The sequence below is a fragment of the Salvelinus fontinalis genome, chromosome 4, assembly GCF_029448725.1.
Source record: "Salvelinus fontinalis isolate EN_2023a chromosome 4, ASM2944872v1, whole genome shotgun sequence".
NCBI lineage: Eukaryota > Metazoa > Chordata > Actinopteri > Salmoniformes > Salmonidae > Salvelinus > Salvelinus fontinalis.
Window position 1 is genome coordinate 69,255,358 of NC_074668.1, and position 25,451 is coordinate 69,280,808.

Consider the following 25,451-nt stretch of genomic DNA (forward strand, 5'->3'; position numbering starts at 1 on the left):
TCAATTTTCTTAGACAATTAGGCTAAGGCAAGGGCTGTTTCCTCGTCTCTGCTGCTGCTGCCTCCGCCACCATTGTTTTCAATCCCAATATGCTGGTTAAATTTGCTTTAATGCACATAGGGAAAGGCGACCAATTCTACTGAAGATTGTTTCAGAACCGCGGACAGCGACCGTATCCAATGAGGGAGAAAGCGAATTTGTATTAAATAATATTTGATTTATTAGTGTTGCACTATTTTTTTTACATACTATAACCATACACAATTTCAGTATCACGTGTCAGAGTGATAGACGGTGCCATCCCCATGGCCTCTGCAATGAATTAGTCCACTAAGACAGGCGCGAATCCGACAGGTGTCTTGTGCACCATGAAGAAAAGAAAATTGCGACTGCTCGACTGAAGAAATCTTGGTCGACCAACAGTCTATCGATCAGACAATCAACCAGTCGACTAAATGGGGTCAGCCCTAGTTGACATGCTTAAGTACATGGTGTGTGTGCGGGTATCTGTACATACAGTATGTTCTGTGTTCTGGTGGAGTGTGTTTGACATGTGCATCCTCTGCCCCACCCAGCCTAAGATCCTGCGCCCAGTGCTGCTCCCTGGTGAAGAGTTTGTGTCGGAGGGTCTTAGAGTGGTCCTGGACCCTGATGGCAGAGAGGAGGCTACGGGGGGAATGCTCGGGGGACCGCACATCCTGCCAGCAGAGGGAGCCCTCTTCCTCACCTCCTACCGCATCATATTCAAGGGCTCCCCACACGACCCGCTAGGTAAATCATCCAGCTAGCATCTAATTATATCTGTCCCTCTTGAGATTACCCATAAGAAGTTGATAGTGCACTTTGGGATTCCCAATGTTGTGCACTATAAAGGGTATCATTTGAGATTAAGCCTGTTTTGAATGTGTTGTGTGGATGAGATATATTATGTATGTTGAGGTGTCCTGTGTGTGTGAGCAGTGGGGGAGCAGGCAGTGATCAGGAGCTTCCCAGTGTCCACCTTGACCAAAGAGAAGAAGATAAGTGTCCAGAACCAACTGCAGCAAAATATGCAGGAGGGACTGCAGCTCCGCTCGGCATCCTTCCAGGTAATACACACACACACCTACTCCTGTTGTTGTGGTTGATGATGAAGATACATTATTAAAGAGGTGATTATGATGCTTTGTGCTTTTCCATTATTGATTTCATAGTGGAGGGATCTGTCTCTGTTCGTGGATCTGTGAATCTGTCTCCGTTCGTACGTTGGTCACACGCGATATCTCAAACAGCCCTGGGTCAGTTTTGACATAACTTGGGTGAATGAAGCGTCTAGCCATATAGATCTGGCATTTACAAAATTACACTGATCGGCCCAAGGCGGGAACTGTAGTAATTAACTGAAATGTGTTGGTCACACGTGGCGCTGCATCATTCATGGGCAACGACATGTTTACTGTTCCCTTGTCGCTCATTAAGTACACAAAGTCCCATTTCTTAGATGCTAAATAGATGTTAACATAGTATGTCCAAGTATGTGAGTGTTCTCTCCTTTTGCCCCAAACCATGTGTAAGATTGCCAGAACATGTACAACAGATACACAGAGAACCCAGAATTACTGATCAATTGTGACATTTGGAGAGATTAAAGGAATGCATATGCTACAGACTCTGCCCTATATCCAGTCTGATATCAATACATTTCTTGGAAGTTATATGAGTAACCTATGTTGAGTTTGATTTGAAGGAAAAAAAGGCAACCGTGCACATGTTTTTGGTCTTTCACAATTCATGTAGTGCTGTAAAGTTTTTATGGTTCATTCCTATCTTTTTAGTAACACGGACAATAAAACAGGCCTTTATGTGGGGAGGGGGTCACTTGGCCACTTGGCCTGGCTGGGCCTGTGTGTGTGCGCGTGTGTGTGTTAGCGAGCAAGAGTGTGTGAGTGTGTGTTACTAAGCCTGGCCAGAGGGCTGTGTCTAAGTCTGGGGTGCATTATCAGGCCTTTATTGAGAGCTGCAGGCTGCTGGGGATCCACAGGAAAGCAGGGGGGTGGCTAGGTCTCCTCTCCTCAGGCAGGAACTGGTGGGATGTTGGGGGTGGGATGGATGGGGAGAGGAGGGACTATCGGGTCAGGGCAGTCAATGAGAAGCGGACCTCACTCTGGAAAGACAGTCTGTGTGAAGTATGTGTACATTCCGTACATTCTGTTTCCGATTTGCAATTAGTAGTATTTGCTTCCCTGCGAGGGAAAAAATGACAACATGCGACTAGAAATGTGGCAAATTTTTGGGGCTTCACAGATGTGCATATCTGCCGAGACATTTTGATTTATGAATGCATTATTTTCCAGCCATTCCATGTAAGACCATATGTTTAATCTGGAGGCAATGAGCTCACAGGTTCCCTGATGCGTCCTGTGTCCCCTCCAGTTGATCAAGGTGGCGTTTGACGAGGAGGTGAGCTCAGAGATGGTGGAGATCTTCAGGAAACACATCCAGAGGATCCGCTACCCTCAGTCCATCTTCAGCACATTCGCCTTCGCCGCAGGCCAGACCGCTCCCCAACTCATCCTTCCCAAACAGAAGGAGAGGAACACGGGTTTCAGGTCAGTCCCACCTCTGAGTAGCACACATTGACGCACTCCAGTCAACTCGACAATGTTCTGTTAAAGTTGTTTTGGAGGGCAAGTCCCATGATGTGTTTGAAAGGTTCCTGTAATACCTCCCACAACAGACACTGCCTGAAAGTGTTGAGTAATCTTCCTTATCTGACGCTGGAATCAGACAAGATAAATGATGTTATGGTCTCCTCTTTATCCTCCTCCTCACAGGACGCTGTCCAAGACCATTGTGAAAGGAGCCAAGAGAGCTGGGATGATCACCATGGGCCGTCAGAGTCAGACCACGCTGAAGAAGAACGACAGAGGGAGTCGGATGACCTGGCACGAGGATGATGACATCTCAGGTAGGAGCAGATTGATGTTAAACTCCTACAAGGAAGAAGAGGGGGAGTTTTGACAAGCTGGTGTTTCCTGAACGGTCACCTGATCTTGTCTCTCTCTCTTGTCTCTCTCTCTCTCTGTGTGTGTGGGGGGCTCTTTGTGTCTGTGTGTGTGCATGTCTGTGTGCGTCTGTTCCAGTGTCAGATGAGGGTGAGCCACCCCCCAGCAGCACGTTGAGGGCATCAGAGAAATCCACCATGGAGCAGCTGGTGGAGCGGGCGTGTTTCCGTGACTACCAGCGGCTGGGCCTGGGCACCGTCACAGCCAGCTCCTCCCGCTCTAAGACAGGAGAGCAGTTCAGAGTAACTGCAGTCAACAGACTCTACTCCCTCTGCCGCAGGTACACACAACGCACATACACTTTGTCATGTCAGATAAGACGTTGGCGCTCTGAGCAATGTAGAAGAGGTGTATTCGATGTTAACTTATTGGTTGTATCAGATCAAACTGCCATCATAGGTGTCCCAGTAGTGGTCTCCATGCTCCATGCTGAATGGGATGATGGTGTGTGTAACCCACAGTTACCCAGGGCTCCTGGTGGTTCCCCAGTCAGTGCAGGACAGCAGCCTGCAGAAGGTGGCCCGTTGTTACAGACACAACCGCCTGCCAGTGGTGTGTTGGAAACACCCCCGCACCAAAGCTGTGCTGCTACGATCCGGAGGCTTCCACGGCAAAAGTGTGGTGGGACTCTTTAAGTCCCAGAACCAATCTTCAACAGGTACGGTACTCACACATACAGTACCAGTCAAAAGTTTGAACACATACTCATTTCAGGGTTTTTCTTTATTTTATTATTTTCTACATTGTATAATTATAGTGAAGACATCAAGACTGTTAAATAACACATATGGAATCATGTAGTAACCAAAAACGTGTTAAACAAATCAGAATATATTTGAGATTCTTCAAAGTAGCCACCCTTTGCCTTGATGACAGCTTTGCACACTCTTGGCATTCTCTAAACCAGCTTCATGAGATAGTCACCTGGAATACATTTCAATTAGCAGGTGAGCCTTGTTAAAAAATAATTTGTGGAATTTCTTTCCTTAATGTGTTTGAGCCAATCAGATGTGTTGTGACAAGTTAGGGCTATTTTTTGTATACCACCCCTAAGTCCATATTATCACAAGAACAGCTCAAATAAGCAAAGAGAAACGACAGTCCATCATTACTTTAAGACATGAAGGTCAGTCAATGCGGAACATTTCAAGAACTTTGAAGGACACTCATAAGACGAAGAGACATGAGCATTGAACATTATACTGGTGGAAGGTCCAAATTTGAGATTTTTGATTCCAACCGCCATGTCTTTATGAGACGCAGAGTAGGTGAACGGATGTGTGGTTCCCACCGTGAAGCATGGAGGAGGAGGAGGTGTGGGGGTGCTTTGCTAGTGACACTGTGGGTGATTTATTTAGAATTCAGTATGGCTACCACAGCATTCTGCAGCGATACGCCATCCCATCTGGTTTGCGCTTAGTGGGACTGTCAATACACCTCCATTCTGTGTGAGGGCTATTTGACCAAGATGGAGAGTGTTGCATCGTATTACATGGCCTACGCAATCACCCGACCTCAACCCAGTTGATGGTTTTTCGATGAGTTGGGCCGCAGAGTGAAGGAAAAGCAGCCAACAAGTGCTCAGCATATGTGGGAACTCCTTCAAGACTGTTGCAAAAGCATTCCTCATGAAGCTGGTTATATAAAATGGCGCCGGGGCAGAAGGCAGACGTTTTACGTTCCCCCAACCGATTGTGTTTTTTTGTTTATCTGCATTGTTTGTAACTTATTTTTTTACTCTTTTTATACATAATGTTGCCGCTACCATCTGTTATGACTGAAAATAAGAGAGGCCAGAGAGCGGGCTGCCTGCTGAGAAGTTGAAGGTGATCGAATATACCCCCACTTCCCTCAATTCTGCTAGCAAATGTGCAATCTTTGGACAATAAAATCGACGAGTTACGCTTAAGATTAAACTACCAACGGTACATTAAAATCTGGAACATCTTATGCTTCACGGAGTCGTTGCTGAACAACGACAACATCAACATACTGCTGGCTGGTTATACGATGTACCGGCAGGATAGAACAGCGGCGTCTGGTAAGATGAGGGGCGGCGGTCTATGTGTTTCTGTAAACAACAGCTGGTGCACGATATCTAAGGAAGTCTCGAGCTATTGCTCACCTGAGTTAGTTTCTCATGATAAGCTGTAGACCACACAACCTACCGAGAGAGTTTTAATCTGTATTCTTTGTAGCTGTTTACATACCACCACAGTCAGAGGCTGGCACTAAGATAGCATTGAATGAGCTGTATTCTGCCATAAGCAAACAAGAAAACGCTCACCCAGGGGTGGCACTCCTGGTAGACTTTAATGCCGGGAAACTTAAATCAGTTTTACCAAATTTCTATCAGCATGTTAAATGTGCAACCAGAGGGAAAATAACTCTGGACCACCTGTACTCCATACACAGAGACGCATACAAAGCTCTCCCTTGCCCTCCATTTGGCAAATCTGACCATAATTCCATCCTCCTGATTCCTGCTTACAAGCAAAAATTAAAGCAGGAAGCACCAGTGACGAGATCAATTAAAAAGTGGTCAGATGAAGCAGCTGCTAAGCTACAGTACTGTTTAGCTAGAACAGACTGAAATATGTTTCGGGATTCCTCCTATGGGATTGAGGAGTACACCACAGCGGTCATTGGCTTCATCAATAAGTGCATCGATGAATGACGTCGTCCCCACAGTAACTGTACATACACACCCCAGCCAGAAGCCATGGATTACAGGCAGCATCCGCCTGTACGAACCATCAAACAGGGAAAGCATCAATACAGGACTAAGATCGGGTCGTACTAGACCGGCTCTGACGCTCGTCGGATGTGGCAGGGCCTGCAAACCATTACACAATACAAACGGAAGCACAGCCGAGAGCTTCCCAATGACACCAGTCTACCAGACGAGCGAAACTACTTCTATGCTTGCTTCGAGGCAAAAAACACTGAAACATGCATGAGAGCAGCAGCTGTTCCGGAAGATTGTGTGATCATGCTCTCGGCAGCCAATGTGTGTAAGACCTTTTAGACGGGTCAACATTCACAAGGCCGCAGGGCCAGACGGATTACCAGGACGTGTACTGCGAGCATGCGCTGACCAACTAGCAAGTGTCTTCACTGACATTGTCAACATCTCCCTGTCCAAGTCTGTAATGCCAACATGTTTTAAGCAGACCACCATAGTGTCTGTGCCCAAGAACACTAAGGTAACCTGCCTAAATGACTACTGACCCGTAGCTTTCACGTCTTTAGCCATGAAGTGCTTTGTAATGCCAGTCATGGCTCACATCAACACCATCAGCCCACAAACCCTAGACCCGCTCCAATTTACATACCGCCCCAACAGATCCACAGATGATGCAGTCTCTATTGCACTCCACACTGCCCTTTCCCACCTGGACAAAAGGAACACCTATGTGAGAATGCTATTCATTGACTACAGCTCAGCATTCAACACCATAGTGCCCTCAAATCTCATCAATAAGCTAAGTACGTTGGGACTAAACACCTCCCTCTGCAACTGGATCCTGGACTTCCTGATGGACCGACCCCAGGTGGTAAGGGTAGGTAACAACACATCCGCCACGCTGATCCTCAACACAGGGGCCCCTCAGGGGTGCATGCTCAGCCCCCTCCCGTACTCCATGTTCACTCATGACTGCACGGCCAGGCACAACTCCAACACCATCATTCAATTTGCCAATGACACAACCTGATCACCGACAACAACGAGACTTCCTATAGGGAGGAGGTCAGAGACCTGGCCGCCCTCAACGTGAACAAGACAAAGGAAATGATTGTGGACTACAGGAAAAGGAGGACCAAGCACGCCCCCATTCTCATCCACCGGGCTGCAGTGGAGCAGGTTGAGAGCTTCAAGTTTTTTTATTTTTTTATTTTACCAGGTAAGTTGACTGAGAACACGTTCTCATTTGCAGCAACGACCTGGGGAATAGTTACAGGGGAGAGGAGGGGGATGAATGAGCCAATTGTAAACTGGGGATTATTAGGTGACCATGATGGTTTGAGGGCCAGATTGGGAATTTAGCCAGGACACCGGGGTTAACACCCCTACTCTTACGATAAGTGCCATGGGATCTTTAATGACCTCAGAGAGTCAGGACACCCGTTTAACGTCCCATCCGAAAGACGGCACCCTACACAGGGCAGTGTCCCCAATCATTGGGGTATTTTTGGGGTATTTTTTAGACCAGAGGAAAGAGTGCCTCCTACTGGCCCTCCAACACCACTTCCAGCAGCATCTGGTCTCCCATCCAGGGACTGACCAGGACCAACCCTGCTTAGCTTCAGAAGCAAGCCAGTAGTGGTATGCAGGGTGGTATGCTGCTGGCATGTTCCTTGGTGTCCACATCACCAACAAACTAACATGGTCCAAGCACACCATGACACTCGTGACTCGGGCACGACAAAACCTATTCCCCCTCAGGAGACTGAAAAAATTTGGCATGGGTCCTCAGATCCTCAAAAGATTCCACAGCTGCCCTATCGAGAGCATCCTGACTGGTTGCATCACTGCCTGGTATGGCAACTGCTCGGCCTCCGACCGCAAAGCACTAGAGGGTAGTGCGAACGTCCCAGTACATCACTGGGGCTAAGCTTCTTGCCATCCAGGACCTCTATACCAGGCAGTGTCAGAGGAATGCCCTAAAAATTGTCAAAGATTCCAGCCACCCTAGTCATAGACTGTTCACTCCTCTATCGCACGGCAAGCGGTACCGGAGTGCCAAGTCTAGGTCCAAGAGGCTTCTAAACAGCTTCTACCCCCAAGCCATAAGACACCTGAACATCTAGTCAAATGGCTACCCGGACTATTTGCATTGCCTCCCACCCTCCACACCACTGCCACTCTCTGTTGTCATCTATGCACAGTCACTTTAATTAACTCTACCTACATGTACACAACTAACCGGTGCCCCCCTGTGTGTGTGTGTGTGTGTATGTGTATATATATATATATATATATATATATATATATATATATATATATATATATATATATATATATATATATATATATATATATATATATATATATATATATTATTTTTTATTATTATTTTTTATTTTTTTACTGCTACTCTTTAATTACTTGTTACTTTTATCTCTTATTCTTATCTGTATTTTTTTTTAATTGCGCTGGTTAGGGGCTCATATGTAAGCATTTCACTGTAAGGTCTATACCTGTTGTATTCGGCGCATGTGACTAGTAAAATTTGATTTTATTAGTTTGAGATTATGCCAAGAGTGTGCAAAGCTGTCATCAAGGCATAGGGTGACTACTTTGAAGAATCTCAAATGTAAAATATATTTTGATTTGTTTAACACTTTTTTTGGTTACTACATGATTCCGTATGTGTTATTTCATAGTTTTGATATCTTCAACTATTATTGTACAACGTAGAAAAATCTAAAACCCTTGAATGAGTAGGTATGTCCAAACTTTTGACTGGTACTGTACATTACTTACGTACACCGTACGGAATTTAAAGGAAGTCATGTTATAAAATTTAGGCCATTGATGTTGAATACTGTATGTCTAATGACTGGTGTCCTCTCCCTCTAGCCCCTGCCAACTCTTCTGATTTGTCCAGTAGTCTGGAGCAGGAGAAGTATCTTCAGGCCATTCTCAACTCCATCCCCGTCTACTTCAAACTGAACGGCAGTAACACTCTGTCCAACCGCTCTCTCATCGGCCTCTCACCAGGTACCCTTGCTCTGGGCTCTGCTCTGGGCTCTGCTCTGGGCTCTGCTCTGGGCTCTGCTCTGGGCTCTGCTCTGGGCTCTGCTCTGGGCTCTGCTCTGGGCTCTGCTCTGCTCTGTCCTGCTCTAGACTGGTGGTGTTCTTCCCACTCTGTCACTATTGTTTTTGTGTTTGTCCTTGTTCCTTCAGTGTTATTCTGCTGATTATCTTAGTAAGGTTTCCTCTGGGCCACTGCCTGTTATTTATGTTGTGTCCGTTGTGTGTGGAAGGAACTTCGGCACAATGTTGTGGTTATGTAAGAAGAACAGGACACCCAGGGGTCACCCTCCATCCATCTCCAGACTTCACCCCACTGCCGAGTGCCAGTCCAGAAGGCTGTGTGACCAGCACATACCCTACGCAAAGTCAGCGGGATTCTGTTTCCCATGTAACCACAATATATATTTAGTCTCTGGGAACTGGATCAAAACACACCCGGAATCAATGTCAGTTGCATCCATCTTCCAGTTTTAAGATCTACGTCTGCAGGGATCAAATAGTCTTAAAGGGGGAAATAGGATTCCCAAGGCTTGATAGCTTCAGACTTTCTGATTAAGCTAATTGGAACTTAATCAACGGGACACGATTGTCGGGTGTGAGCCCAAGGCTAAGGCCTAATTTGAAACACAGCAATCAGTGTTTTTCCCCCTAAATGTAGGTAATGCAACTCTCTGTTCGTTCACCTCATTTAACTCTTAAGTAATCCCTCCTTGTGTTATCATTTAAAAATCCGTACTAATCTCCCAGGTCTGTGTCCATTTTGTGACTTATCTGAGACGCACTGTGGGGTAGTTATGTTCTCAGATGCTGTGTCTGACAAATATAGATGGTTAGTCATCCAGGCATGGTTTTCATTCCCTGTCCTCTCTGGGTCTGTGTTACTGTGTTTGTCCTGGTTACAGCTGAATGGTGGTGTTATCCCCATTTCATGTCTGTGTGTCCTCTTCAGGCAGTGAAAGGAGGACGTCTAGAATACCAAAGATGGCCCCCGTCCATTTGGACATGCCCTTCTCCAACAGCTTTGCCAGAGGAGGTGAGTGCTGGTCCCACTTGTCACTTCCTCAAAGTCCAATATATCACACTGCAACCGCAGTCCTGGAAATATACTGGGCCTCTTTTGGTCTATGACTCAGCTTTGTTACCTAATTGTACCATGCCAGATACATGTGACCTAGTAGTCTGGTATGTCCAGTGAAGATGTGTCCTAGATTTTCTGGAAATTATAAGATGTCTGCTATTGGCATGCAGCTGTCTGCGTAATGGTTTATCTTCTCTGGAAGTTGAAGTGTATTGTTAGGTTAGTTGCCACTGTTCCTGTAATATTCAAACACAAGATTGCTACACCCGAAGATGACTTTCAAAGTCATTGACAGCAGCATTAAGTGGATTTTGATTTGTCTTCTAAATAATCATCAAAGATTTCCTATAACATGGGGCTTCTGTGGGATTTGATCATCGTCTTTGTTTTTACTCAACACCATGGTCTACGATGTCATGCACGTTAACCTTTATTCTGTTCATCTCAAGACTGAATTGCAAATTAATATTTTCCTTTGGTATTCATATCTTTCTACCATCCAACCCTGTTGGTCTCTTAAGTTTGGAGCCTAGCTCCACATGTCCTGGCCCCTTGCTGTAACCTCCCAGGTGACCTTATGACTGCGTGCCACACTATGTTGCCCCTACGGTTGGGGGATTGAGTGTGTGCTGGTATGTTATGTCCATCTGATGTTGTGATCTTTCTGTGCCCTTTTCCCCGTTACCCCGTACCCATTACCTACCAGTGCTTGGGTACAGGGATAAGCTATTCACTCATTCAAACCAAAAACCTGCCACTAAGGGGATAATCCAAAATCAAGGTAAAGTGAAAATGTCTACTCTATTCAGATCTCCCTCCCCCTCTCTTCCTCCACCCCTCTTTATTAACATCTTTGTCTTGTTTCCTTGTTATTGATCCTACAGTGGTTCGTCCTTTAAAAGTTGCAGCGTACTGCAGCACAGCTTCCGTGGTGCCTCAGAATTCTATGGCACGTGCCAACCACTGGTACCATTAATGCTAGTTTGACCATCAGATGCTTTGAGAAGCATTTGATAGCCTTCAATAGTGGCTGTACTAGAGAATTTAAAACATGGGTTTCCGTTAGGATGGAACGGAAAATATGGCGCTGTACAACGTGACGGTCGGGAGTAGGCTACAGTACTTGGCTATTTAGCTAAAGAATTCCCGTGTCGTGCGGACACGCGGGAGACTGGGGTTCAATTTCCACGACGGGGAGGAAGGAGTAGGCTGTCCTTGTAAATAAATAAGAATTTGTTCTTAACTGAATTGCCTAGTTAGATAAAGGTTACACTAAGAACATAATATTTCTAATTGTAGTCTAACCAATACGCAAACGGAGATTCAGTGAAAATAAAAATCTCATTGATTTATCAAGACCAGTCCCCATGCTTGTCTCAGAGCAGAGCGAAACGATGCTAAAATAGTTGGAGGCTATTGCTTGAAATCCTATTGCTTCTAACTTCAATGTGCTCTTTAAATAAATAAGCCCTACATAACTTTTAACATCACATTACTCAACACTAGTGAGACTCATGTCGCCTACGGTAGGCCTACAGTATATCGAATAATATGACGTGACTCTCCAATAATTACATATAGAGGATTCTAAATTAAAACCAAAAGCCGCCTCATGGGTCTCCCGGTGGCGGCCGTCACGGGTATCTGTAGCAACACATTTTGCATTGTGATGCGGTGACTTAGGCAGCTGCGCCACTGAGGAGGCCCCATCCACAAAGTATCAAAATACAGAGAGGTGTTGGTAAAGGTTTATTGTACTCCTAATAGCCCATAGTGGGCTATTATAATACTGTACATGATGTCCAGGTCAGGATAACTAAAACAGTTTTTAATACATATCAGAAAGAATGTTGGTACTTATTTATTTGGATCCAAAGCCATGAATGAGTAAGTCACTGAACTTTATGTAGGCGCCCCTATATGACTGTGCCATCAACTTGATGATATATAACGTTATTTCGTTTTCAAAAAAAGGAAAGTGGGTGATTGGATAAAGGCCAAAATAATATGTGTAGTGTCCACAACATTTATTTCTGTTTTTAGAGGGAGAGAAACGCTGGGCCAATTGTGCGGCGCCCTATCACGGTCGGATGTGATACATAATATTTTTAGTTATTTTTTTTGTTATTTGTTTTGTCTTTTCTGGTGGATTAAAATGAAATTGCAACCAATCACTGCCGGTTGTGATACAGCCAACCTTACTTAGAAATACATTTGACAATGGAATCCTCCCCCTACCCTCCTTCTAGGCAAGTCTATTGTCCTGCTACCTGCTAATAGCCATAATAGCGCTGTACAATGTGACCGTGTGTGTTTTAAAAGAGTATTTTCCAGTAAGCAACAATTTGTTACCTTCATTAGACAACTTTGTTCCAATATTTCTGTAATTCAGCGATATCCCATCGTAATTCCTTATGGATCCGTAATGAAATAAATATCGGCATTTTGAAAATCTTTTTTTAATCATGTTATTAACGAAAGCATAAATATGCCGTTATTAGTTACATTGTTTTAGTTTGAACGTGCAAACTGGCACTAAGAACAGCGGGAACATTTCCCTAGTCAGCACCATTATTAGTGCTACCCAGTGTGACGGGTAGCACCTTCCTCCTCCCTTCCCCATGGGCTAGGTCTGTCTTCTGTGCGCAGCTCTGCGGCCCATCGCATGCCCCCTACCCTAGTGCCTTGAACCTCGCGTGCTTTCAGTGGATACAGCTGGAGAACTGCAAGGCAATCCCGTTGGCTGCCACTCGGGAGCCATGACCAATATATATTGTCATGCTAATAACAGGGTTAATAATATATCTGTGAGAATATCCATGGGGCTTTTATAGAATTATAAATTAATAATAATCTTTGTTTAAAAAATACAATTTTGGAGATGATTTCAGTTTCAATTAACAAAAAATGAGCGAGGAAAAAGGCCATTCTTGAACATGGGGTGAGACATTGTTACTAATTTGTAAATAAAGACAGTTTGTTATTTAGAATTATTTATGTTTGTTTTTAGAGAGAGAGAGAGAAACCAAAAACTTACAATCATCTCATGGGTCTCCCAGTTGAGGCCGGCACGGGTATTGAACCAGCATCTGTAGCAACACAGCTTGCACTGCTCTGCAGTGTCTTAGACCGTTGCGCCACTCAGGCGCTGTACAATGTGACCGGTCGGGAGTTGCCTTCACTACTACAGTAAGAGCAAAACAATCCTAACAAAATGAAATAATAAAAACCTTAGTAAGTTTTAGTGAGTAACACTGAAGTTGTGCACAATTATCAGTTTCTATTTAGGTTTGTCACCCTTTCATTGTCAGTTAGAGACACGGTAGGACCCAAAAGCATAATCAGTGCTCTAACTCCCCCTTGGCCTGGTCTGAAGCAATGAAGTGGTGACGCAGGGTACCGTACTAAACCACAAATTGCCTCTAAGTACCGCAGCATAATCACAAAACTTTTAGTGGAGCAACCACTGTATGTAACCCACGCTCATGCCTCTGTAATAGTTAAAAACGTATCCTGCGTCTGGTATGCTCATCTCTCTTTTGAGTAATAGAGAGTATCTCTGTGGAGATTCATAGTATCACCCATCACTTCCTCTTTTGGCGCACTTGGGCAAGGCTGTGGTTCTTCTCTGCTGGAAAATAATCTGACTGTGGTCCACTTCAGGGTAAATATGGTCCACTTGTCACTGAATGTGATGTCTCAGCAGTTGTGGATGTGGTCAGTCAGCAGTCTTGGCCCAATGTGAGGTGCTATGGGCTCAGCTCAGTCATGACAGGCAGCTCGGGAATGAGGCCGCTCTGGCTTAACCTCTGCATTGTATTCAATTTGTGTCTAGCCGTCTTAAGGCGAGATAGGATTTAGAATGTAAGGTACCTGCCTATTGGTTGATGGTTTGATTGGTTGAGAGCTCACTCTAAATTGTTGTAATTGATATCCGTCAGTTTAATTGGACGACATACTCAATGCCAAAGCTGCTTAAACACTACATGTGGTGTCCTTTTCCTTATCTACCTACAGCCTGGCTCAGACAGGGCCCTTGAGGGCAGTAACAACAGCATAAGCAAAGTGGAGGAAGCATGGTTTATCACAAAGTTATATCATATACAGATCTGTATTGTAGTTATCTTGGTGGTCGTAGTTTGTCAAAGAGAAATGAGCATCCTTCAGTTTCTTCCCCTTGGATTAGTGAATGAATAGATCTGTAGATTTAGAGTCCAAATTCTATTCTTCAATGTATCAATGTGCTATAGTCTTTATGTCGCTATGTGCCGTTCTGTCATTATCATTCTGTTATCTGTTTCCCCGGTATGGTGGTCTCGGCTGTTTGTGCTTAACCAACCCCTCTCTGTGGTCATACATGTCAAACATAACGACAGAGGAGCGCATGAGTATTGTACCAGGCTAGTTAGCGCCTGTGCGTTCCAGCCCTCTACAGGCCTGCGGTGCCAACTCTAACTGTACATCTCTTTCTCTCTGTTGTTGCAGGTGTCTGGGCCAGCCTGCGTTCCAGCAGCCGCTTCAGCCAGCACCCTTCTGCAGCTGATGTTGGTGCCAGGCTGGCAGGAAAGGATTTGGCGCCCCCTGCGGGCAGCGAGAGCCTGCATGCCCAGCTCCTCAAACAGCAGGCTGCCCTCTACATTTTTGGAGAGAAGTCCCACCTCAGGGTAAGACGAGAGCTGGGTCCAAACCTTTAGGGGAAGATGAGTCCATAGAGAGTGTGTGTGTTCAACGTAAAGCTTTGTTGTAATTGGGACCTTAAGTTAAAATTCTCAGTAGGGGTCTAGATAGACTGTGCCACAGAGTTATGGAGTATTTGTCTATGGGAGGGCTGGTACATTTTTACAGGATACTGTGGAGTGGAATCAGGTCACTCCAGTCTAGAATGTGTAACCATTGTTTTGTTCCCGCAGACTACATTTCCAAACTGATAAGGGGACTCTTGATTGCAATTAATCAAAATGATGATTTATTATTAATGCAGTCCCACATCTCTGATAATATTACTTTTGGACTGTTGTTGGAACGTTCTGCTCGTTTCAGTGACTTGTTCGAGTGGAGCAATGTGTCTGTGTGAATGTGAAATTGATATTCTTTTCCTTGGCTAGAAGAGGTTCTAAATAAATGTGAGCGAGGTGGAGTCGCCAGCTGTGCGGGTGGCTGTGATTGGCCAGTGGCCACATTGAAAGAGACAGTCTTCTCTTAAATGAAACTTCATTTCATAACAGAAGCCCTATTTTTACCTCATACAGTACGTCCCAAGTATTTAATATGTTCTCTGTCTTTGTCTTCTGCTTTAAACATTTGTTTATTTTTGTCAGTCAGTTTTAGGTGTCTTTTAATCGGTCTTTCAGAGTGTTATTTTAATGTCTGCGTCGACTTGTGATAGTTGACTCTCGAGGACTGTTAATTTTCAATGACATTTCTCCTCTTTTGTCAGGGCTTCAAACTGGACTCTACTCTGAACTGTGAACTGGTGCCTGTGGACTTTGCTGACACGCGCCAGATCAAAGGTGCCTTTAAGAAGCTGCTGAGGGCCTGTGCTCCGAGCGCTATGTCTTCAGACACACAGGACTCCTTCTTCAAAGCCCTGGAGGACTCTGAGTGGATCCTTCAAGTGAGCTCCCATCAAATACACAAACACACACTCACCAATACACATACATACACACCCTCCTACGGTTTCCACAACAACAAGAGATCTGTGAGAACGAGCCAGCGGCGTGCTCTCATGATCTTCCTGTGTGACTGACCTCATCCTATATTCCCTCATCCTATAAGCTTATTTCCCAAGGGAAATGATAACGATACAAACAGACATGGGAGAACCACCAAATTGTCATCATAATGGCCCTTGCAGCCTATGTCCCTGCACTAAATGTGTCATAAACTACAGAACAATATTATCTGGGAGAAGCCCTGCTCAGGCTCCACACCGTCTTCACAGGAACATCTTAACGGCATGAACTGACAGTGTATGTGTGTGTGTTCCCTGCAGCTTCACAAGCTCCTGCAGTTGGCCCTGATTTTGGTGGAGCTGCTGGACAGTGGCTCGTCCGTCCTGCTGAGTCTGGAGGATGGCTGGGACATCACCACACAGGTGAGCGTCACGCACACACACACACACCGTTTCCCCCCCAGCAGGAGTAGTGGAAGAGGGGGACTGAGGATGTAGGAGGGTGCTATGAGAGAGAGGGGGACTGGGGATGTAGGAGAGAGAGGGGGACCGGGGATGTAGGAGAGAGAGGGGGACCGGGGGTGTAGGAGAGAGAGGGGGACTGGGGGTGTAGGAGAGAGAGGGGGACCGGGGATGTAGGAGAGAGAGGGGGAGCGGGGGTGTAGGAGAGAGAGGGGGACCGGGGGTGTAGGAGAGAGAGGGGGACCGGGGGTGTAGGAGAGAGAGGGGGACCGGGGGTGTAGGAGAGAGAGGGGGACCGGGGGTGTAGGAGAGAGAGGGGGACCGGGGGTGTAGGAGAGAGAGGGGGACCGGGGGTGTAGGAGAGAGAGGGGGACCGGGGGTGTAGGAGAGAGAGGGGGACCGGGGGTGTAGGAGAGAGAGGGGGACCGGGGGTGTAGGAGAGAGAGGGGGACCGGGGGTGTAGGAGAGAGAGGGGGACCGGGGGTGTAGGAGAGAGAGGGGGACCGGGGGTGTAGGAGAGAGAGGGGGACCGGGGGTGTAGGAGAGAGAGGGGGACCGGGGGTGTAGGAGAGAGAGGGGGACCGGGGGTGTAGGAGAGAGAGGGGGACCGGGGGTGTAGGAGTGAGAGGGGGACGGGGGGTGTAGGAGAGAGAGGGGGACCGGGGGTGTAGGAGAGAGAGGGGGACCGGGGGTGTAGGAGAGAGAGGGGGACCGGGGGTGTAGGAGAGAGAGGGGGACCGGGGGTGTAGGAGAGAGAGGGGGACCGGGGGTGTAGGAGAGAGAGGGGGACCGGGGGTGTAGGAGAGAGAGGGGGACTGGGGGTGTAGGAGTGAGGGGGACTGGGGGTGTAGGAGGGGGACTGGGGGTGTAGGGGGGTAGGAGTGAGAGGAGGAAGAAAAGGAAAAGAGACACCTCGGCTGAAACTGACAAGTGAAACGTCTACACCAGGGGTGTCAAACCTACAGGCTGAGTTCCAATCCATCCCGCGGGAGGTTTGAGTAAAAAATCGAATTAAAAAAGTTGTTTTTGTGTGTATATAAACTCAGCAAAAAAAGAAATGTCCTTTCAATGTCAACTGAGTTTATTTTCAGCTAACTTAACGTGTAAATATTTGTATGAACATAAGATTCAACAACTGAGACATAAACAACAGAAATTGAATAATGTGTCCCTGAACAAAGGGGTGGTCAAAATCAAAAGTAATAGTCAGTATCTGGTGTGGCCAACAGCTGCATTAAGTGCATCTGCAATTTCTGGGGGGAATGGCCTTAGCCCTCACCCTCCAATACAACAGGTCCCAGACATGCTCAAGGAGATTGCGATCCGGGCTCTTAGCTGGCCATGGCAGAACAGTGACATTCTTGTCTTGCAGGAAGTCACGCACAGAACGAGCAGTATGGCTGGTGGCATTGTCATGCTGGAGGATTATGTCAGGATGAGCCTGCAGGAAGGGTGCCACATGAGGGAGGAGGATGTCTTCCCTGTAAGGCACAGCGTTGAGATTGCCTGCAATGACAACAAGCTCAGTCCGATGATGCTGTGACACAACGCCCCAGACCATGACGGACCCTTCACCTCCAAATCGAGCCCGCTCCAGAGTACAGGCCTCGGTGTAACGCTCATTCCTTCAACGATAAATGCGAATCCGACCATCACCCCTGGTGAGACAAAACCGCGACTCGTCAGAGAAGAGCACTTTTTGCCAGTCCTGTCTGGTCCAGCGACGGTGGGTTTGTGCCCATAGGCGACGTTGTGGCCGGTGATGTCTGGTGAGGACCTGCCTTACAACAGGCCTACAAGCCCTCAGTCCAGCCTCTCTCAGCTGAGCTCTGATGGAGGGATTGTGAGTTCCTGGTGTAACTCGAGCAGTTGTTGCCATCCTGTACCTGTCCCGCAGGTGTGATGTTCGGATGTACCGATCCTGTGCAGGTGTTGTTACACATGGTCTGCCACTGCGAGGACGATCAGCTGTCCGTCCTGTCTCCCTGTAGCGCTGTCTTAGGTGTCTCACAGTCCGGACATTGCAATTTATTGCCCTGGCCACATCTGCAGTCCTCATGCCTCCTTGCAGCATGCCTAAGGCACGTTCACGCAGATGAGCAGGGACCCTGGGCATCTTTCTTTTGGTGTTTTTGAGTCAGTAGGAAGGCCTCTTTAGTGTCCTAAGTTTTCATAACTGTGACCATAATTGCCTACCGTCTGTAAGCTGTTAGTGTCTTAACGACCGTTCCGCAGGTGCATGTTCATTAATGGTTTATGGTTCATTGAACAAGCAGGGAAACAGTGTTTAAACCCTTTACAATGAAGATCTGTGAAGTTATTTGGGGTTTTACCAATTATCTTTGCAAGACGATCCTGAAAAGGGGATGTTTCTTTTTAATATCGTTTTGGGGGGGGGGGGGGCAAACTCGATATACTTGAAATGTCTAAAACCAAATCGAAACTGTGTAGCAATGATAATTCGCTAATAATCAACGAAATGAAAGCTAGACAGTCAGGAAGCAAAGAAAATTTAAAAAATGATGGATAGAGGCCAATTTTGAAGAAAGAGAACACATTTTCCCTCCGGACCTCGTTGAAGACTGAATGTGGCCCCCATGGCAAAATGACTTTGGCAACCCTGGTCTACACTTCCAGATAAGGAAATAGGTCATCATATTCTCAGGTCAAATACAAAGCTACGCCTTTAGTTTCAACGACTTATTTCCAAAGTTGTTCTGGCACTACACTAGCAGACCAGCTGATTAGTACACCATGCTGAGATGTGGTGAAACGATGCTGAGGCTGTAGGGCCCTGTGTCATTATATATGGATTTCAATCGGGAAAGTGCTTGTTTTTATCCTCATCTTTTCCTGTTCGCTCAGCGATTTGTCACATTTTTGCACTGTGAGCTCACATTTTCCATGCTGTCTTGCTAAGTAAGCGTGCGTTATTGGGGATGGCATTGTGTGTGTGTGTGTGTGTGTGCGTGTGGCCTCCAAATGTGTTTACTGGGCCCGTAAAGTCCAGGCCTGCCGTGTAAAAGCACAGGCGCAGCCTCGCTTCCAGTGCCTGGCCCGTGTCAGGCCCAGAGCATTTTGCTCATCACGGTGGGGCCTGATCAGCTTTGCTCCAGGAAATGGGCTCTATATGCCTCTTCAGTCTCCTGACCAACTCATAGACACCCAGCAGAGGAGAAGCAGATCCCTGTGTTTCTCGCTCTCCCCTCTTTCCTTTCTAGTAGCCCCCTCTTCAGTGATGGTGCTATGGTCATTTAGGAGCTCAGGTCTGTACTGGGGAGGACCGCTGTGATGAAGATGACTTTTCAGAAAGCCCACTGTTTTTTGGAGGGTACAGTGGTGCACTAGAGAGGGAGTGCAATCTGTTTCCCTCATTCATTCCACATGCGTCAGGGCTCATCGGTTAGCTGAAACAGCAAGGGATCCAGACCAAGTGCCGGCAGCATGTGTACAGTCAGACGACACGCTCTTACAGAAATCAGCCGTAACCGTCCCACTGCATATAGAGGGAGAGGATTCAAACCACAGACAGGAAAGGTAGTGTAACAGACCAGGGAGAACAGAGGTTACTGGTTTGGAAAACAGGGTCAATGGAGCCCTTTCCTGGTCACCTACCCCTCTTTCACAGAACTCTGAAGTCCTTGTCATGCCATCGACAGTTGGGAGCTTAGTCAGTCTTCAGAGTTTTAAAGGACTTCAAGAGTTTTTTTATTTAAAAAACTCCCCCTGTATCTCTCTTTCTCTCTCTCGGTGTCTCTCTTGCCAATGTTTTCTCTCTTTCTCCCTCTCCCTTTCTCTCTCCCTCCAGGTGGTGTCCCTGGTCCAGCTGCTGAGTGACCCGTTCTACCGGACTCTGGAGGGCTTCCAGGTGCTGCTGGAGAAGGAGTGGCTGTCCTTCGGTCACAAGTTCAGCCAGCGCTCCAACCTGAGCCCCAGCAGCCAGGGCAGCGGTTTCACGCCCATCTTTCTGCAGTTCCTGGATTGCGTGCACCAGGCAAGCCTTGCACGCCCACACCCCTTTCATTACCCCACCATCCACACACCTCTTCACCCCCTCTCCTCCATGAGCTCATCACATTCCTTCATCGAAGAGGAGGAGAGAGACTCAGCTGTCATTATCTATGGACTCGGTTGAGTTTTTGTGCTCTGCAATCCCCCCATTGAATAAGTCATTTAGACAGAGTTGTACGCTGGGGAGTTTCAGCTGCAGTGCTGTTGCCCAGATGGTCTATGAACCCCACGGTCAGCGCTGTGCTTTCCGTGCTAGTGTGTTTCACCATCGCATTTCCTCAGTGTTTAGAGCGCTGAGTGGGAAAATTGCAGTTGTGGGGATTAAAAGTCTCTCCTCGGAAGGTGAGGTGGGGAGGGGGGGGTGGTTGTGAGGATGATGTGGAGGGTGCAGCTGAAGTGGATTGAGTTTTACACTCAAATGCTAACTTTAGAGAACGTTGTGTTTTCTGTCTCCCCAAGGGTCCGGCAGGCCAACTCCCATACACTTACATCAACACATAGTTTCTGAGTTTGTCTTTTGAAACTGGAGAGGCGTCTGCCAAGGAGGCCTGACAGAGGTTCTCTGGGGCCGAAGTGCGATAAACAGGGGGAGAGGGAATTTGATGAGTTTCTGAAAATAGAAGTTCCTCATCTCAGAAACAGCTGTTGTTTTCGCCAGTACGCCCAGATGGTTCAAAACATGCAAAAGAGCGGCAATGTCCTCTCGCTTGGCCGCTGCTGCACATTGCTGGACGGGGACGCTGCCTTCTAGATCGGCCCAGCTTTTGTCTGAGAATGATGTCAGTCACTGGTCTTTGCTCCCTGGTCTCCATTTTATTCTGCCGGTAATGGGGAGCATATGTATTCATAACGGACCCATCTGTAGTCATAACACAGGGACATGATCCAGCAATCACAATGTGTCACCTTCCTCTCTCTCTCTCTCTCTCTCTCTCTCGCCATCTCCTCTCATTGCAGATCCAGGACCAGTGCCCTTTGGAGTTTGAGTTTAATCAGCACTATCTGAAGTTCCTGGCATACCACTACATCTCCAACCGCTTCAAGAACTTCCTCCTGGACTCCGACTACGAACGCCTGGAGCATGGTCGGTATAGTACAAATACAGTGTAAAGGGATGATTTAACACTAAGGCCGTTAAGATCTGTACGTGTATTTAAAGTCTTTGGCAGAGTTGCCGGCTTCAACAGGCAGAGTGTTGAAACTACTGTTCTGTCTGTGAAATGATGGTGTGTAATGATAGTGTAATGGGTCAGGTATTTCAGGATACTGACATGTTGCAGTGAAGCACTTCTAAATTACCTAGATCCTATCTCTTAGACCAGGGATTTGTCAGCGAATAGTGGTAGTGTGTCTCAGCCTGTTGAACAACCTCATCTTTGTCTCACTCTTCAAAAGGCACATTGTTCGAGGACAAGCCGGGAGACAAGCAGGCCAGGAGGGGGGTCTGTATCTGGGAGTGTATCAGCAGAATGCACCGGAGGAGTCCACTGTTCTTCAACTACCTGTACAGTCCCACAGAGGCTGAGGTGACTGCTTGTCTGTGTCGTCTTTGTTTGTGTGTCTTGTGTGTTGCAACTCCCCAAGCAGTTTGCTGCCATCTCTGACACGTAGCGGTGGTACTTCATTCTGTTTGTCAGCCAGATCCCCAATGGCCTTTTCTCTAGTTCACTCACTGACTCCCACGTACGCACACCCAAGTTCTCCTGTTCTGGACATCCTCAGTAGAACGTCCTCAGTAGAACGTCCTCCGTAGAGATACAGGGATCTTCACACTTTCCAGAGCAGCCAGTCCAGCTCCTTAAACTTCAGATCTCTCCCAGATGACATCCACAATGATGGATGGCCAGTCTGCCACTATCTTGCACCAGATGATGTCTTATTGTGGTGACCTTCCAGTGTTCCTCTCCCAGTCCTGCTGAATGTTCTGTAGCGGACTGTTGATGTTGGTGAAGACCGTGAGTCACAGGCCCAGAAGAGCCCAGCTGAACTCTGTTAGCAGTTTCTTATCAGTGTTCTTCGGGATCTTTTAATATCTGTGGTCGTAAAGGAAGCATCTTGCTTAGCCTCTTCCAGCTCCCTGACAGGGACATTCTGATGTTGCTGTTTAACCCTGTCTTGGCATATGTCTGGTCTTCAACTTCAAAGTCCATCCCAATGGGTTAGTTGTGTTCATGGGAACTGTAAATCCTCTTCCCGCTTGCCAGCGATCGCGGCGGCTGTACCCATTATTTCAGGGGCGTATAAATCAGCAGGAGGTGGAGGAAAACAGCCTGTGTGTTTGTGCACCCCGGGCCCCGACGTGATTAAGTGCTCAGGGAAGTGTTAGGTCTGGTGGGCCACATTCTTTCCCACTGGCTCTATACAGTGGTGTGCTCACTGAGAGATTGGACAGATTCACATCATTGGGGAGAGAACTCTACTCTACAGACTTGATTTCAAACAAGCCAAAATAGATGTTTGTCTCATGTATTATCAGTGTCAACATATCAGATTATCATAAGTTATTTCTTTGTTTCATATGTTATTTAGCCGGTGCTCAAGCCCTCTATCAGCATCCCTGCTTTGAGGATGTGGGACTTCTTCACGGGGGAGACCCTGTGCACAGGCCCGTCCTATGACTGGAGGATGCAGGCTGTCAGGTCGGAGAGCATGGAGGAGACAGACACCATCGCCACCAGCAAGAGGAGGATCGTGTGGCCCTGCTACAGCAGTGTGGGGCGCGCCCAGCCTGACGCCATCACCAAGCTCCTGGCTGTGAGTTCTAAAAGTCTGAGTTGGGAGGATGTTATCCATGCCTGACTATGTGCCTGATACTGATGAGAGCCCTGTTGTTGCAGGACATAGAGCGGCTGGAGGGGGAGATGAGCCAAGCACCAGAGAGGTGGCAGGCCACTCTGGAGAGGGTCCGAGTCAGTATCCAGGAGGACCTCAAACAGGAGGGAAATGTAACACAAACACAACACACTTTCCCATGTTTTCTCCTCTCACCCGACTCCTGTTTCCCATAAACCTTACTTAGCCTGAACTCCGCTCTTGTTTACTGGAAGGTTCAGTTAGACAGCATTGTTTGACTCGTCAATCTGTGACACAGAACATCGGGAGGATGTTTTGACTGATGTTTCATGGCTTTTCTTATTCCATCTGTCTTGTCTGTTTTGCAGCTCCGCAAGCAGTCTGCGTCCACCTCGGGGCTGATCCCCACGTCCAGTCTGCAGGCGTTCCAGAGACGTTCCATGCTGCACCTGCCTGACAGTGGCTTGGGGGAGGAGAGCAGCCCCACTGCCACTAACGGGGTCAACCGCCGGGCCGCCACACTCTACAACCAGTTCACCCCCAAGAACGAGGAAAACAGGTGGGTCTCCACTCCCAGCACTGAGATGGCAAACAGGGACCAGGACTTCTAATTACTCCTGTTTCCTCACCCAACTTTTCTGTAAAGCGTTGACACAGACAGAATCTCTCTACCAAGCAGATGTTTTAAATTCATCTTAATGGTGTGTTTTTCAGATCATTTGAGGGGATTCTGTACAAACGAGGAGCACTGCTGAAAGGATGGAAACCTCGCTGGTTTGTTTTGGACATTACAAAACACCAAGTAAGTACTATAGCATGTTGTATGTTGTTACCAGTCTGTTCCAGGTAGTCTCCACTCCTATGCCAGTGGTGTTATATGTGTGTGTGTGATGTCCCAGCTGAGGTACTACGACACGGGAGAAGACACTAACTGCCGGGGCCACATTGACCTGGCGGAGGTGGAGTCGGCTCTGATCGCCACCCCCACCATAGGAGCTCCTAAACACATCAGTGAGAAGGCCTTCTTCGACGTGAGTCTCTCTGTTTCTCCATTCCTCTGTCTGCCTGTGATCTTTTCTGTGTTCTGTGGTAGAATACCCTTCAGCCATGGCAGTATCAGGCTCTGTATGTCACATCCCACCTCTCCTGTCACTGTTTAACCGTCGGTTGGGTGTTGTCACTGCAGTTGAAGACCACCAAGCGAGTGTACAACTTCTGCGCCTCGGATGCCCAGAGCGCCCATCAGTGGATGGACAAGATCCAGAGCTGCATCTCCGACGCTTAACCTCTGAACTCCCCAGCCAGGGCGTGGCCAGGGCGTGGTCAGGGTGTGGTCAGGTCACAGCATTAGCATTAGCATTAGCTGCAGCAAGGTGGCTGAGAGCAGAGACTGTGGGCACATATATACAATACATATTCAGCTCAGTCACCATGGAAGTGGCTTTACCATGAGGACCGCAGTGATCTAAGTGCCTGTTAGTGGAGGCTATGTTATCCATCCATCCTGCTGCCTTGCAGGACTTCAGGCAGTCGTCACAAGTTGATTAATGTGCCCCCGGTCTCTGCCATCAGCTCTCTCTGTACTATTCCTTGTTACTGCTACAGGGATCAACACTTATAGTGAAAAGTAAATGGCTGAAACGGATGCCTGAGCACCACTAAGTATAGTTTATGCCATTTCAGTTGTAAATAGATAAAAGCAATAGCACTGGCCATTTTAAACTGTGGGTTCAATATATACAGTAAACTAAGATATATATATATATAAAGCATACAAGAGAATTTATTTCAGATATTTTACAATGAGGAAAGGGTATTACTGCTTGATGAAAGGTATAAACCACCAAAAACTCAAAGGTTTTGAAAATGCACAATATGACAAGGCCATTTGTTTGCACTTACTTCTATAATATGCACTCCATATAGAATGATTTTCTTACTGAAGCGAACAGCCAGGCGAAAGGCATTACTTTATGATGATGTACATAAGGACCTTTTCCAGACAAACTGGAAGATAAAAAACACTAAAGTTCCAAACATGTTCCTGACATTTTATATTTAAGTGATGTCCTCTATTTTTAAACATACACTATGAATGTTTTGACTCATGGATAACTGTTTGTTCTTGTGATGTAAATTATTTTTTTTATTAAAAGAGTAACTCATGTTGTTAAAGTGTGGTGGCTTAATGTTTTATGTAAATACTCATGTGATATTTCCTATTTTTTATATATAACATGTGTATGCTTCTCTAATCTTAACTGTAATATGACCAACTTTACAATTCTGCATTTTGGTATGTATTGTCTTGTATGTACAAGTATAGTAACCTTGTTTCCTGTCTTTGATGAGACTGACTATGAGCCATTGTGTGTTCGATGAAGGGGAGTTGACTATATTTCTCAGAATATCCAGAAAGACTGTCTTAAGGGCTTTTAAGTAAATCAGTCAGTGTGGTTTGTTTCATCTGTTGTCTGCATCTTCCAGTTTGAGATAACAAAGCAAAAAAGAGCATCAAAGTCATTTCAGAAGCTATTTGAGAAGATATATGTTACTGTATCTTTTGTACCATGTTTTGTTGATACTAATGTTGTTTTTTTTGGAAATAAATCAAAAGTACTTGAACTA

General features: G+C 46.6%; 1 protein-coding gene across 3 annotated transcripts in view; it reads left to right on the top strand.

Moving 5' to 3' along the window:
• Positions 1-25,451, top strand: part of LOC129852702 (myotubularin-related protein 13-like) — a 153,738-nt gene extending 128,287 nt beyond the window's left edge. Inside the window, exons 22-42 of one of the 3 annotated variants that reach the window (XM_055918293.1) lie at positions 576-771; positions 961-1,088; positions 2,413-2,588; positions 2,814-2,947; positions 3,123-3,324; positions 3,506-3,702; positions 8,629-8,769; positions 9,755-9,838; positions 10,590-10,664; positions 14,369-14,547; positions 15,321-15,497; positions 15,879-15,980; positions 19,828-20,013; positions 20,988-21,114; positions 21,426-21,556; positions 22,560-22,784; positions 22,868-22,975; positions 23,192-23,382; positions 23,538-23,625; positions 23,723-23,854; positions 24,010-25,451. In XM_055918293.1, coding sequence (XP_055774268.1) covers positions 576-771; positions 961-1,088; positions 2,413-2,588; positions 2,814-2,947; positions 3,123-3,324; positions 3,506-3,702; positions 8,629-8,769; positions 9,755-9,838; positions 10,590-10,664; positions 14,369-14,547; positions 15,321-15,497; positions 15,879-15,980; positions 19,828-20,013; positions 20,988-21,114; positions 21,426-21,556; positions 22,560-22,784; positions 22,868-22,975; positions 23,192-23,382; positions 23,538-23,625; positions 23,723-23,854; positions 24,010-24,108 — 3,078 coding nt within the window. In that variant the 3' untranslated portion in view covers positions 24,109-25,451. The remainder of the gene's footprint in view (positions 1-575; positions 772-960; positions 1,089-2,412; positions 2,589-2,813; positions 2,948-3,122; positions 3,325-3,505; positions 3,703-8,628; positions 8,770-9,754; positions 9,839-10,589; positions 10,665-14,368; positions 14,548-15,320; positions 15,498-15,878; positions 15,981-19,827; positions 20,014-20,987; positions 21,115-21,425; positions 21,557-22,559; positions 22,785-22,867; positions 22,976-23,191; positions 23,383-23,537; positions 23,626-23,722; positions 23,855-24,009) is intronic. The other 2 variants (XM_055918294.1, XM_055918296.1) reach the window with 2 other exon arrangements.